Raw genomic sequence first — 14965 nt, 5'->3', positions numbered from 1 at the left:
ACTACAACCGTGTATATGGTATAGGGGCGCCCAGGGGGAAGGGGCGCTTCAATATCGTTTGCACCCCTATCCTAAAATACCTTCCGCCGCCACTGCCCACAACGGCGCCTGCGAGGGCCCTCACCGGTGGCTGTGAAAGCCCCAAACCGGTGCCCAGCTGAGGGCCCCACACTGGCACCTCTGAGTTCAACCGGCATCCCTGAATGAAGTTCCAAAGGCCCAAACCAGTGCTTCTTCTAGAAATTGAATTTGCCGTGGGACCTTGAGGATCCTGGATCTTGATTTTTGGTCACGGCACAAGTCTGTTCTTAAGGCCATATATCGGCGGCTCTGAGGGCTCAACGCCGGAGCCTCTTACGGCCTAAGACGGGACCTTCGCATCGGACGGCCACTCACCGGTGACTTTTGAGGACCCCACACCGACGACTCTGAGGGCCCCCACCGGCGTCTGAGAGTACCTTGCTGGTCTCTGAGGACTCCGCAGGGCTCCTGAAGACACCGCAGACCTCTTGAGGGCCCCTTGTCGGTCTCTGAGAGCCCCTGTCGGCTTATAAAGGGTTCGAGCCAGCAGCTCTAGGGGTCCCGCACCCGGCTGTGATGACCCCACACTGCAGTTGAGGGCCCACAGGCCACAATGGCAACTGTGAGGACCCTCACCAGCGCCTCTGAGGGCCACACACTAGCACCTCAGAGGGCCCGCAGCGGTACCTCTGGGGCCCCGCACCAATGCCTCCGAGGGCCTCACACCGGTACCTACCTCTGAGGGCCCACACCAGTGCCTCCAAAGGCTTCATAACCGGTGGCCCTGAGGGCACTACACCGGTGATTTTTGGGGGCCTACCGAAGGCACAACACAATCCCTTAGTCTCGCTGAGTTTCTATCCCAATCCCATACCGGCTTCTATCCCAATTCCGGCTCAACTAATTAGCAGCCCCCCCCCCCCCCAATGGGTCAGCGGCGCCGCGCCGGTGTCGGTGCCGGGGGCCAGCGCCATCGGGGCGGCAGTCGGCCACGCGCACTCAATGGTTAGCGCTTAGCACCGGCGGCTAGCGCACGCCCGGCGTGTTATTGGCCGTGAGCCGCTCCAAAACGGCTGAAGTAGCTGGTCGATATAGGCATTAAGCAGATGAGAAGATGCAGGTGGATTAATGACCGGCAAGCTTTTGTGCTTTACGAGGGCGAAGGGTCGAAGTCGGCTGCTAAGCCGTGAGCGGATTTTATCAGATGCCGGTTCACTATGACCTTTATCCGGGTCCTGGTCCGCTGACGCACTCTTGGAGAGCCGAATCACAGCAAAACTTCATCCACGACTGTACTTACGGCTTACGCTTTTCTGAAAACGTCTGCGTTTGGCCTACGGGCCCGGCCGGCCGGCCGGACGGCCCCGATTGGCGATCCACCAGTGACGTCACTGGTAGTGTTAAGCTGATTGGCGAATAATGCATGGGGAAAACCGGGACGACATCCCCCTGGATCCATCTACATATATAGCGCGACTGCCATGAACTATGACAAACAAATTTGTCGAGTATCCAAATCATTCAAATTGAAAACGTGATGTATTATGTCGATTTTGTTTTACGAATACCGATATTTTGCCTCTGAATCGATGCTATTTTCTTGATGAACAGCTAATGATATCAGTTGATGTATTATTGTATTATCATATTCACAAAAGACGAATCAAAATAGAATCAAATGGAATCAGCATTGTTGATGCCTGATGGTATAATAAAATTACAATTTCAATTTCAATTTCGTGTATTTTATTCGTTGGAGGTGAGCTATGGCTAGTTTGAGCATAATTATGAATATTATGATGGTAGAAAATGACCTTGAAATATATCATATGAAATATATCATATCAAATGAAATATATCATAATACTTTTTGGACTTATTTTAATATCATTTCATTGTATCATGAGCATAAGGTCATTTTCTACCATCATAATATTCGTGTATTTTAATGGGACTTGTGGGATAGTAACTGAAAAATGTGTCTTTAACTAAAATGTCCAGTTATATCATACAAGCTTGAAACTATGAAGGTGCTGTATTTGATGATGATGATTTGGTGTTTTATTAGGGCGCACCAGCAATAAGGCCATAGAGCGCCCGCCCACATCAACATCAACATGAACTGTCATTAATATCTTATTTAACTTAGAGACATTGAGAGATCCAAGCCCAATGGCTGTCACTTGTTCAATCCTCTCAGAAGATTTAAGAATTTAAGGCTCCCTTTAGCACTTGGCCTGTTTATTCACATTGAATAGTTAGTTTCTTGTCAGTTATGAGATTTATGGTTGGATGTCACCCATAATTTCTTCTCTGAGCTATTGCAATCAATATTTCATCAATATAATCAATATTTCTTACTTGCAATGCAAGCAATCTGTTTTCCTTTGAACTTTAAAAGGCATATCCGTGGACAATATAAGATAAAAATAAGCAATTAGCTGTAAGCTGATGCCTTATCATGCTTCATTTTGATTTGAATATTGTTATCAAGATAATTTCTTTCGTATATGATGAAGCTGATTCTATTTGTAAAGATATTTCCCTTTAAGTTAACAATGCAACATTTTCAGATTTTTAGTTGTCCTGAATGAAAATAGAATAACTTTGAGATGAAGGTAAGAATATCACTATCAGTACTGTCTGTCATATTTTTTGTTTTATATCTTCTGCTTACAATGTTAATGGCTAGCAAATATTTAGTGTCTGAAGCAAAAAAGGATAATTGTGGACAGTCTTCACCTTCAAGCTGCACCCCAGATCTGAGAAAACAAAAAGGTAAGTAATAAAATGTGTTAAATTATGTGATTGCCTATTTTTAGTAAATCTAGTTAGGTATGTCTAGAAAACAAATATAACTGGTGCATATAGGCTTAGGTGCATATTCTAAAGCTAAATAACGAAGAGTGAAATAAGCATCTCCCTGAATATCAGATGACAAATTATTATTTGAATGAGCAGGTGATTAATAATCATCATTTGCCTTTTTTTTGCAAATTTTAACAATTATGTTGTGTATATACTATATCTAATTTTAAGGTTAATTTCTTAATTGCCCTTGTATCAATGTAAGCCATTTTAGATCTTGATTTTTTTCCACAGCTGAAGAGGTGTTATCAACATCAGTGGTTCAACCCTCAGAAGCTGGTTACAATCCACCAGAAGATGAGATCAAACACATTGAGATATGGAGCAAGGCGGCCATTGGGTGGTACTTCTGGAATAGCATATTCAATGCCAGACTGCAGGTGATTTAGTCAATTATTGGTCAAGCAGTTTTCAGTTACTTGGGTTAACCCTCGCATGTGTACTGTGTAGGGGGGGGGGGGGGGTCGGATGGACCCCCCATGGTTTTTCGCGAATAACTCGCGTAAAAAGCGGCCGATCGCGACGAAACTTTCAGTACCCTCGCATTGATCAATTTTACACCTACCCTGAAAATTTCATGACCCTGACCCAAATGACCTTTGACCTGTGACCTCTTTTCCGAGACCATGTTTGGCCGGAATCGCGATTCCGCGTATGTCGGCTCGCATTAGCCGCGCGTTTGCAAGCTTTTCGAGGTTTCAAACGTTCAAACATATGATTTGATGTTGCTCCCATGCACTAGGGTGGGTGTCAAGGTCACCTGAAGGTCAGGTCAGGTCATTGACCTTTGGTGACCTCGGTTCACTTTTTCTAGTTTTACATGTTTCTAGGCTAGTTTTTGGAGCTGAATTCGAATTTAGCAACCATTTGAACATTAACGAAGTAGTTTTGGTGCCTTCGTAACATGTTACGAAGCTGTCAGAGGCGGTTGACAGGTACTACGAACACCCGTCACTACTGGTTGACCTGACCTGACCTGACCCGACCTGGTCTAAATGCTTAAAGACATCATCTGTGATCAAAACTAACACGATATTCGTGATCAGCACCCCGAAAAACCCCTTAGCAGCCACACTTTACGACTTTCTAATAGGTCCCGATTTTCCCGACTTTGGGTCATTGACCTGACCTGGAAGGTCAACCAATGACCTAGGACCTTAAAATTGGGTATCATCAGCTTCCTCTCGTCACGGGCAACACGCTCGTTTTTTCCGCGAAGCTCTAGCTCGATCAGGGGCCAAACGGCAAGGGGGGGGGGGGGGGTCCAACCGACCAGGGTAGGTCCCCTACACATTGGAAGCTGGCAAACGCCGCACACATGCGAGGGTTAAATGGGTTTTGCACTGACCACGTGAAGGTTTTTACAGAAACAATAATAGGCCCTGTAACGTAGGTACAATGTTGGACCTCACAATGGTACCAACAGTCAACAGGTTACTACTCCAATAATACATCTGGTAACTTGGAATTCATCTTAACCCTCGCCCAGTGAGGGAGGGCACTGCAAACGGCGGCGCGCAGTGCCACCAAATTTGGTATACCATACCATCTGGGGCAACCTTTTCGCACCTATCCTGAAAATTTCAGGTTTCAGGTCCCAGCCTTTTCAGCGCAGGTCGCCAGGACACCAAACCGGTACAAGGTCAGGGTAAAATTGGACTAATTAAGCGGCGACTGAATGCCAGGGTTCTTCGTTGATAGCGTGGGTACTATGGCACGTAGCGCTACCAAATTTGAGACAGGACTTGGAACATCTATTAATCACTTGACCTGGGAGTTTAACGTTCCAGTGACCTGAGATCAGGTCACATGGTCACAAAGACCAGTACATTGCCAAAATGACACTAAAATTGCAATTTTGTTCACGAAACCTAGAGTCTTTCATTGATTTGATTCAAACTTTTAGGATATGCTTAGCTCACCGAGTCCATCATATTTTGCACCCCAGTTTTTTCAAATTCGGTTGACCTGAGGTCATCTAGCCGGTCCCGTAGCTCAGTTAGTTAGAGCGTTGGACTCAGCGTGGTGAGAGCACGCGTTCCCGGTTATGACAGTCCGGGTTCGAAGCGCGACGGGCGCTCGACATTTATGGGCCTCCTGACAGGTATGGCTGCGGTTGGTGGCAGGCCGTAGCCAGGTGAAGTCAACGAGGGGACCGGCCGTGCGCGGCTTTGTGCGCACGTTAAACTTTGGACTCTAAATTCTGCCATAGAATCGGAATTGCGCGATCGGAGGGTAGAGGGCAGGGTCATCGCAACAAGCTTCGCTTAGCGGTGGCTCTGTCCTTGTGAATCCTTCCCATCATAAGGTTCGGACTAAATTTATAAAAAAATAAAAAAAATCTAGAGGTCATCACAAATTAACCCTCGCCGGCACAGGGCTGATGCAACTAATGTTTTCGCGAATAACTCGCGTAAAAAGCGGCCGATCGCGACGGAACTTTCAATACCCTCGCATTGATCAATTTTACACCTACCCTGAAAATTTCATGACCCTGACCCAAATGACCTTTGACCTGTGACCTACTTTCCGAGACCATGTTTGGCCGGAATCGCGATTCGGCGCATGTCGGCTCGCATTAGCCGCTCGTTTGCAAGTTTTTCGTGGTTTCAAATGTTCAAACATGTGATTTGATGTTGTTCCCATGCATTAGGGTGGATGTTGTCAGGTGAGGTCATTGACCTATGGTGACCTCGGTTCACTTTTTCGAGTTTTACATGTTTGTAGGCTAGTTTTTGGAGCTGAATTTGAATTTAGCAACCATTTGAACATTTACGAAGTAGTTTTGGTGCATTCGTAACATGTTACAAAGCTGTCAGAGGCGGTTGACACGTACTACGAATATCTGTCACGACCCCTACCGGTTGACCTGACCTGACCTGACCCGACCTGGTCTAAATGCTTAAAGACATCATCTGTGATCAAAACTAGCACGATATTCGTGACCAGCACACCGAAAACGCCCATAGTAGCCTTATTCCTCGCCGGCCGAGGGGGGGGGGGGGGGTGCCGCCCCCCATAGGGTTTTTTTCGCGATAGCTCCGAACACGCTGGCGATAGAGAGCTGAAACTTGGCATACCTGACCTTTGATCCAAGCCGCATCTTTTGACACCAACCGAATTTTTGGGTCAGGTCAGGTCACTGACCTATGACGTCATAAGTGAACCTCTGCACGGTCTTCAGATGTCGAAACTTCGCAACGCCCTCACTGGCAGAGGAGATGTCACAGAGAAATGAAACTTGCAGGATCTAGTATCCATTATGAGTCCCACAACTTGTATATCTCGGATTTTTCCTAAAGGTCATATGAGGTCAGGTCATTTTCGTGACCTCACCATTATAAGTCAATGGGGAAAAATGAAAACTGCTATTCTGGCGCCGGGAACGATCTCCAACTATCTCAAGCACACAGAATCGTGATTTTATGCACTCCTTGCAAGGTTAGATGCGTCACTTTTGCAATGTTGACCTTGCGTGACGTCATTTATGACGTCATCAAGGTCATATTAGTTTTTCGTCAATAACTCTTGATCAAATTGAGCTAGCGAGTCGGGAAAGCCACCAATGGACTCAGGAAGACCTGCCGAATCGAATGATATGCGACATGACCCCTTTCGACCAACTTCGTGACCTGGGGGTGCTGACCTGACCTTGACCTGAGGTCAACACTCTAAGTTGACCTGACCCGGACAAAAAGTATATCATTCGACGCGCCTGAGCGAGACGAACACGATGCTGCCAAGATCGTTGCTCTGCGGCCGTTTTTTGCGAAGTTATTCATCAAAAACTGAACCGTAGCTTGGGGCACTTGACCTGACCTCAGAGGTCACCGTTTGACCTAGGACCTTAAAATCGGGTACCAATCTCTGCGTTTCGTAACGGCGCACACGCTCGTTTTTTCCGCGATGCGCTAGCTCCACCAGGGGCGAAACGGCGAGGGGGGGGGGGTCGTACCCGGCCCCCCCCCCTCGGCCGGCGCGTATGTAGAAAACCAATAGGTCCGGCGAGGGTTATATTACGACTTTCTAACAGGTCCCGATTTTCCCGATTTTTGGGTCATTGACCTGACCTGGAAGGTCAACCGATGACCTAGGACCTTAAGATTGGGTATCATCGGCTTCCTCTCGTGACGGGCAACACGCTCATTTTTTCCGCGAAGCTCTAACTTGATCAGGGGCCAAACGCGAGGGGGGGGGGTCGAACCAACCCCCCTGGTGCCGTCGAAGGGCGCAAAATGGCCTGTGCCGGCGAGTGTTAAGGAAATTTGCCCGAATGTGTCAAGATGAGATTTTTGTGCTCTATTGTAACGTTTTTGTATTGTACTACCTTGATTTACATCTAGTTGGTGTTTGCAAGCTGCAAGAACGCTTAGGTCGGGTCAACTGAGGTCAACTAAGGTCAAACTACGTTTTTGCTAATAACTTGGCACACAATGAGACTAGAGCTTCTAAAATTGTGTCATTGTGTTCCTTGTGCTCAGGCGATTTGAATGATATGAAATATGATGCATTTTGATTGACTTAAACTTCATTAATTTATTTTACTTGATTTTTAAGTATTTATTCCTTAATTTTTAAGAAAATTTAGAGTTTATTGAAATTGTTAACAGAGTATGTCATTCAATGCGCACGAGCGTACTGAGTTCACTGGTGCTTTTATTTTTGCTCTATCTTTACTAGATGAAAAGTTAAAACTTAAAAGCGAAAAACTTTTGACATATTTTAGCGACATTTTTGCACTTATAACCCCCAAAACCTTCCTAAATATTGACTTAAAGTCACAAAATTTTCACGAGGGCGAGACCTTCTATGGGCCCACCTACCCTGTAATTTTGGCGTTTCTAAGTACCACAGGAGCCAATCGCTGGGGGGGGGGGGCGTACCAATCCCCCCCGCCCTCGCCGTCCGTGTTATTGAAAAGGCCCTCGCCTGGCGAGGGTTAAGGATCATTAACCATTTATTTTGTGCATAGAATTTTATAATTAAAAAGTGCAGATAAATTGTTATGCTTAGATCAATCAAAGAAACTTCTGGCTTTTTCTGTTGGTTAGAGTGTTGGAGGCAGCTGCAAGGCAAAGTGGCAGTCAGAGCATGTTGGTTGATAATGATATCATAATAAACGTTGTGCCGTCGTCAGGAGAAACCTGGCGAGCCGTGGAGCGTGGGCTCGCGCCGTTTCTACAAATACACCTTCACATTCCGGCATGGTCCCGGCGTGGTGCCCAACACAGTGCCGGCCGATGTCCGGTACCTGGTGCTCATACTCAACGGACGCACCGATGAAAAGGTCAGCGCCGAAATCGCCAAAGTCGCAAACACTGGGATGTGTGCCTCACGATGGCCAGAATTATAGGGAATCGTGTTGCTTAATTGGATGTGCTGCAAGATATTAGGCGTGTGATACGCGTCGTTGCCTATTAGTTGTTACATTTATTATTCATGTATGTACAATGTTCATCGTTATATAATATTACGATGACCTCTGCATATTGTAACATATTCATGCTTGTTATTTTCTTGCCTGCTCGTCCTCGTTACCCATTTTTAAAGGGACCCTCCCACCTTCAAAAAAGTTTATGAATTGGCATGAAAGTGATGTCGCTCGGTTCAGAAAGAGCGAAAACGAATATCTACCAAATTTCACCGAAAAATATTCAACGGTTTTCAAGATATTAGACTTTTACTTTTGTTTACTTTTTTGGGATCTCCGCTGTTTCTAGCGACTTTATTTTAGAAGTGCGGCGTTTGCGGCAGATGTTGCGCGCAAATAGCATATACCACCGCGTGCTACAAAACGTTTTAGTCAAACATTTAAAAATCGTTAGATATTTGCGCTGACGTCACACATTCAGAGGGGTATTCCTAAGCATTAGCCCCTCTGAATCAAAATGCTGCAATTTTGAAATTCAATATTTCCGATTTAAGGCATTTCTCGATGTTGTGAGTGCCGAAACCGGTAATTGTGAGCCAGGGACCCCATTTTGGCTATCTCAACTCAAATCTAATGTTAAGGTGGGAGGGTCCCTTTAATTATTTAACGTCACCTCCATCACTCCTGGCCCAGCCGGTCTCACTCGGCTCCCTCCTCCACCGCTGCACCAGGTTCGGGTGGCGCGCCAGTGGCTGGACCTGCTGCCCCGCCTGGTGCTCCTGCAGCACACGGCCGTCGTGCTGCACGGCAGCGAGTTCTGTAACAACACCTGGATCCGGCCGTACCTGCGCGCCCACGGCGGCCGCGTCGACGCGCTGTTCGTCGTGTACGATGACCCGGACGTGAATGGCGAGGACGTCTTCCAGTGGCCGCTCGGTGTTGCCACGTGAGTCACGGAAAGGCGGTGCGCACGGTGATGGGGAGACGGTGACGGTGCGGTGACGGCCACTCACAGAGGGGTCAGGGGCTGAGTGTCGCCAGTGTATGCGTCTCTGAGCCTCAGACGGGCTTGCAGGATCCTTTTTCGTCATTTTTTCTAATTGATCGTGTATTTTGAGGTCTGTATGTGAAAGTACAGCTTAGGAAGTTAAAAAGCTACGTTAGGGTCAGCTAAAAATTTGCGTTCCCCTCTTGACTCGCATTGCTGCCTGCTGGAAACCTTACAATGGCAAGTGTATCACCATTCACCTCACTGCAGCATATGTAGCAGAAGCACAAGCCTCTTGGACACTGTTATCGATCCTAACCGCTCCCCGTCCGCCGCAGGTACAGAGGTTTCCCGCAGGGTCCATACACGATAGACGTCAAGTCGCCACGGCCGCACCGCTGCAACTTCTTCGGCACCGTGTACGCCAACTCGTCACGGGAGACGCTGCTGAAGAGCCTGCTGTCCGTGCCCGACCACAGCTGCCTGCTCAAGACGCGACAACAGTGAGTATGCGAGAACGGATGTGGCGTGTGCTGTTTTATTTTACGGATGTGGTTTTTTGACATTGGGAATGAACGATGGGGGTGTGAACTTAACACATTCGTGGGACAAGCTTCCTTTATTTTTGTACGTAAAACAACGTAAAGCGTGATGAGTCACTATAGCACGTTTAGTGACCGTAGCCTGTAACATTAATCTTCCCTTCCCTGCCGTCCCCAGGTGGACAGAGTCGGAGACGCACCAGTCCGCCTCCGAGTACGTGGACGCCCTGCTGCAGTCAGACCTCACCCTCAGTCCGGCCGGCATCAACCCGGAGTGTTACCGTCAGTACGAGGCGGCGGCGCTGGGCTCCGTGCCGGTGATGGTCGCGGACGAGCCGCCAGTGGGCCGGTGTCGTCCCGGCCCGGGCCTGCTGCGCCGCCACGGCGCCCCGTTCGTCTGGCTGCGAGACTGGCGTCATCTGCCGGAGCTGCTGCGGCGAGAGGCGGCGCTGACTGCGCGCCAGCGCGCCGCCCGTCGCCGCCGACTGCTCGCCTGGTATGAGGACTTCAAACGGCGGGTCCGTAACGAGTTCATCAACGTCATCGTACGTAAGTTCTTCCATGGCGAGGATGGTAAGGCGTGATGTGATAGACGTTTGGATTGAAGGGTGTTATGTGGTTTTTGAAGCAAGAGGTGCGCATATTGCTTGGAAAAACGTGACGTGATAGGAGGGTTGGGAATAATACGTAGCTCGGCCTAGACGGTGCTCAACCTTTTATGGACGTTATCATGTGGCCAGTGAGTAAATAACTTTGCTTCGATGTGGTCTCATTCCAATGCAGACGGCGTATTGTGTCATTGTTTCCTGCAAGTTGTTGATGTGTGAGCAACAAAGTGTGGATATTTCCTATTTTATCAATTTTAATACCAATATAAAATACCCTCAAAGTTGCCTTAACCATTATATGCATAACCACTTTACCGTAAGTATCGGAACCAGTTACATTCGTACTCGTTCACATTGACAGTCAATCTTGCCATGTCAAGTACCTCGCTCGGCTTCTGGGTAACGTTTGCTGAGATTCGCTATGTGATACATCAAATGACTTGGGTGTTTAGGATGAACGACGGTTTGACTGGTGTTGACGTATGTCATGCAGTCAGTGTCTTGATCAGTTTGTGCCAGCTCCCATGTTTTTAATTGTGATGAACTGGGAAAGGGAAGATAGTCAAGTGCAAGTCCGGGGGATAACTTGTCATGGGTTTTGTTAATATCTAGTGATAACGGGTAGATATTGTGACATCAGGCATTTATATAGCGATATTGTACTCATCATCTACCATCACAACCTGTTGTTGAAAACGCTGGTGGATTTGCGATCGGCTCAAGTCTTGTGTCCCCATCAACCCCATCGATTCCCTGGATACCCTCGGGGAACTGTGATAAATGAGGCCAACGTTTTTACTCCCAGTCACATGCTGTGTGGCAGGCTTAGCCCTGTCGGTGCTGCGCTGGCGTCCGCTGCAAGACGTAACTGAATCGCGGGTTTCATGTCGACTGCCTGTGTGGTGTGTATTGAGCGTTAACATGTTATTGCTTTTTCCATTGTGTCGGCGACAACTGGTGAGATGGGTACTTTTCACGGCTTGTTTAGATGCCGATTTATTAAGTTTTCGATACTGTGACCAGTTCAAGGCTTGATTGGGTTTTGCTCGAAAACCATGAATGCAGGGGCGGATCCAGGAAAACTCCAAGGGGAGGGTCATGAATCGAAGTGGTGCCCCTACCTATACCCAAAATTAAAAACTCAACGGATTTCGTCCACTTCATTTTGGTGGTGCCCCCATTTTCAGGTTTTTTCTTTTTATTTTTTATTTTTAGTCAGTATCTTAACTCTTAGCCACAACCACATTTACCAATTGTAAGCAAGTATATATGAATGTGCTATGTGTATATATGTTGTGGACGCTGAGCAGTGAGTACTTACCAGGAACGTTATCAGGTAAGCGAATCGTTGTCAGTCCGACGAACTTGACCCTGGCGTCTAAAGGGTCTGTCCTTGACACTTCAGGCTTGTCAGGGGCACCAAAGTCCTTCCAGGGACACCACAAACCTGTCAGGGGCACCTACGGCCTTGTAGGGGCGCCACAGGCCCGCCAGGAAGCAGGGGCACCACAGGTCTAGCAAGTATACACGACAGGCCTGTCAGGGGCACAGCGGGCCTGTTGGGCCCATGAGCACCCCTAGGGGCAGGGGCACCACAGTCCTTCCAGGGGCACCGCAGGCCTGTGAGGGGCACCAGCGGCCTAGCAGGGGCACCACTCAACACAGGCCTGCCAGGGGCACCACAGACCTGCCAGGGGCACCAGAGACCTGCCAGGAGCACCACCGACCTTGCAGGGATAACTTGGGCCTGTCAGGGGCACCACGGGCCTGTCGAGAGGCACTTCAGGCTTTTCAGGGGCACCATAGTCCTCTCCGGGCGCAGGGGTAGCAGGGGCACCAGAGGCCTGCCAGGGGCACTACAGGCCTAGCAAGGGCACCACTGGTCTATCAGGGGCACCACGAGCCTGTCATAGCCAGGCATCTCAGGCTTGTCAAGGCCCAGGGGCACCACAGGTCTGTGAGGGGCAGCAGCGACCTAGCAGGGGCACCAGTCAACACAGGTCTGCCAGGGGCGCCACAGACCTGCCAGGGGCACCACAGACCTGCCAGGGGCACCAGAGGTCTGCCAGGGGCACCACCGGCCTCGCAGGGGCACCTTGGGCCTGTCAGGGGCACCACGGGCCTGCCGAGGGGCACTTCAGACTTTTCAGGGGCACCAGTCCTCTCCGGGCGCAGGGGTATCAGCGGCCTAGCAAGGGCACCAGAGGCCTGCCAGGGGCACCACAGGCCTAACAAGGGCACCACGGGCCTGTCAGGGGCACCTCAGGCTTGTCAGGGCCCAGGAACACCACAGTCCTTCCAAGGGCACCGCAAGCCTGTCAGGGGCACCAGAGGCCTGCCAGGGGCACCACAGGCCTGCCAGGGGCACCACAGGCCTAGCAAGGCACCACTGGCCTGTCATGGCCGGGCACCTCAGGCTTGTCAGGGCCCAGGGGCACCACAGTCCTTCCAGGGGCATTACAAGCCTGTCAGGGGCACCAGAGGCCTAGCAAGGGCACCACAGGCCTGCCATGGACACCACAGGCCTGCCAGGGGCACCACCGGCCTTGCAGGGGCGCCTCAGGCCTGTCAGGGGCACCACGTGCCTGCCGGGGACACTTCAGGCTTGTCAGGGGCGTTACAGTCCTGTCAGGGCCCAGGGGCACCAGGCCCGTGGTGTCCCTGCTAGGCCTATGGTGCCCCTGGCGGTCCTGTGGTGCCCCTGTCAGGACTGTGATACCCCTGATAGGCCGGTGGTGCCCCTGGCAGGTCTTTGGGCCCCCGGGCCTCAAGGGGGGGGGGCGGCATGACCCATGTGACCCCCCCCCCTTGGATCCGCCACTGCATGAATGCGTTTTATTTTGTGACGATGTTTCAAGGCGGGCAGTATTCTGTAGTGGTGTGGAGACATTTGAATTGAACCATCGGCTTGGCACTAGTCAATGCTTTATGCAGGACGTAAACTTGCTGCAACATTCTCCATTTAGGTGCTGTAATATTTACCATGACATGTGCCTTTTATGGTAACTGTGAGTAATGTACGGTAACGCGGCAGAGGTTCACGTTGGATTGGGCATCGCATGTTTTAGTGACCTGTGGAACATGATAAAGCTTTTGGTAAAATGCGTAATACAAATTACCGAACCATGTCATACACGACTTTTCAGAGGAGCGACCTTCGTCTTATTCGTAGCAACAGGTGACCGACCGAGTAGGGATACAATTAGCACGGTCGTCGATGCGTTTATTGCAAATCAGGAACTCACCGTCTTTTTGTCAACCACGTGCCCAGATAGGGGAGCCGCTCTTCTGTAACCCAGTAACATTTAAAGGAATCCGTTCGTCCCGTCGATAGATCAAAGACCGGTCGTCTTCGCTGCACGCCAAGCCACCCGCGACGGAGCTGTAACGAAAGTTCGATGCGCTACGAGGAGCTTTAGTGATTTGAAGTTTGAACTCGAGTTGATGCATTGTTCGGATTGCCCATGAGTCTGTATCTACTTTGTTGGCATTTATTCGTCTCATATCGAATTATGGTCCTTGTTTTCTTTATAACAACTCTATCATGAGACGTCCTACTGGATTTTGCGGTCGGTTTCCCGCTCGGTCACCCGGGCAATTAACCCGCTGGTCCTGTCACTGTCCCTCCATTTCTTTTTTTTTCTATCAACCTGCAAGCTCCCTCGTGCGCAAGTTGTCCGGACCAATCGCCAGTGACTTTGTCCATCTAACCCGGTGGCGTCCTCCCTTCTCTAACAGCGTACTCTGACTGTTCTGAGCAATTGATCAGGAAGCTAGCCTCTCGCTCGCCCTAACCCGAGTATTTATAGCGTGACATTGAAGCGACGTCGCAGCCAGCGCCAGAGCTGGCATCGGCAGCCACCAGCTGATCCCGCCAGCTGTCCGGCGCTGTCCGGTACGTCACGGCTCCGAGAGGCCCGGCTAGCAACGGACGGTCGAACTCACAGGGATAGCCGGGGGAACGCTCCATTCCACTCTATGAACGATAGGTCCATTTCTTGCGCTGAGGCAATGCAGTGTCTTGGAACCGTGGTGTGGGAGATTTGGGACGCAAACGACGTCTGATTGTTGTTCTAAATGACGTCAACTATCATTTAGGGTGTTTACAGGATGGTCCAGGCTTGGTTGCTATGGGGACTAACAACGCTAGCAGCTTCTAAGGAAACGAGTGACGCCACACAAACCATGACCAAACTCTGTAGCAGAAGTTTTCATGAATCCTCATAAGGTTTAGCACATCGGCCCGACGGCCTGACATCTCTTCGTTTCATGTAGCTATCGAACGAGAGTGCGTCACTCGATACGTCAAACGACAAACCCGCGTCGATACCAGTGACAAGCCATCGGGTTTATGAGCTAACCGCAAGATTGGTACCCGGAGAACAGTGCCGTGCTCCGTTACGCGAATAGGTCAATGTCGTCTCTCAGCTGACTGGGGTGGTTGTAACAACAGCGTCACGTGTAACACATGGGTGATGGAGCTTGAATGTGCCAGGAACGCTACTTCGGAAGGCATTTGCGTTGATATTGCCGAGCGACGACCTGCCTCTCTGTTGAACGCCTCGAT

General features: G+C 49.6%; 1 protein-coding gene across 2 annotated transcripts; it reads left to right on the top strand.

Annotated features, from left to right (window-relative positions):
* The first annotated feature begins 1514 nt into the window (after window positions 1–1514).
* On the top strand, window positions 1515–11559 carry LOC122387662 (ribitol-5-phosphate xylosyltransferase 1-like). Of its 2 annotated transcripts, none has more exons than XM_043378039.1 (7): window positions 1515–1555; window positions 2595–2799; window positions 3124–3269; window positions 8027–8176; window positions 8992–9206; window positions 9587–9751; window positions 9969–11559. In XM_043378039.1, exons 2-7 carry the CDS (start codon window positions 2634–2636, stop codon window positions 10372–10374), a joined length of 1248 nt encoding a protein of 415 aa, XP_043233974.1. In that variant the 5' UTR covers window positions 1515–1555; window positions 2595–2633; the 3' UTR covers window positions 10375–11559. The 2 variants fall into 2 exon arrangements, with proteins under 2 accessions (XP_043233974.1, XP_043233973.1); XM_043378038.1 differs by lacking the exon at window positions 1515–1555 and adding an exon at window positions 2082–2145.
* Window positions 11560–14965: the final 3406 nt, after the last annotated feature.

This window comes from Amphibalanus amphitrite, unplaced genomic scaffold (genome assembly GCF_019059575.1).
Source record: "Amphibalanus amphitrite isolate SeventyFive unplaced genomic scaffold, NRLGWU_Aamphi_draft 000294F_arrow, whole genome shotgun sequence".
NCBI lineage: Eukaryota > Metazoa > Arthropoda > Thecostraca > Balanomorpha > Balanidae > Amphibalanus > Amphibalanus amphitrite.
This window is presented reverse-complemented; position numbering and strand designations above follow the sequence as displayed.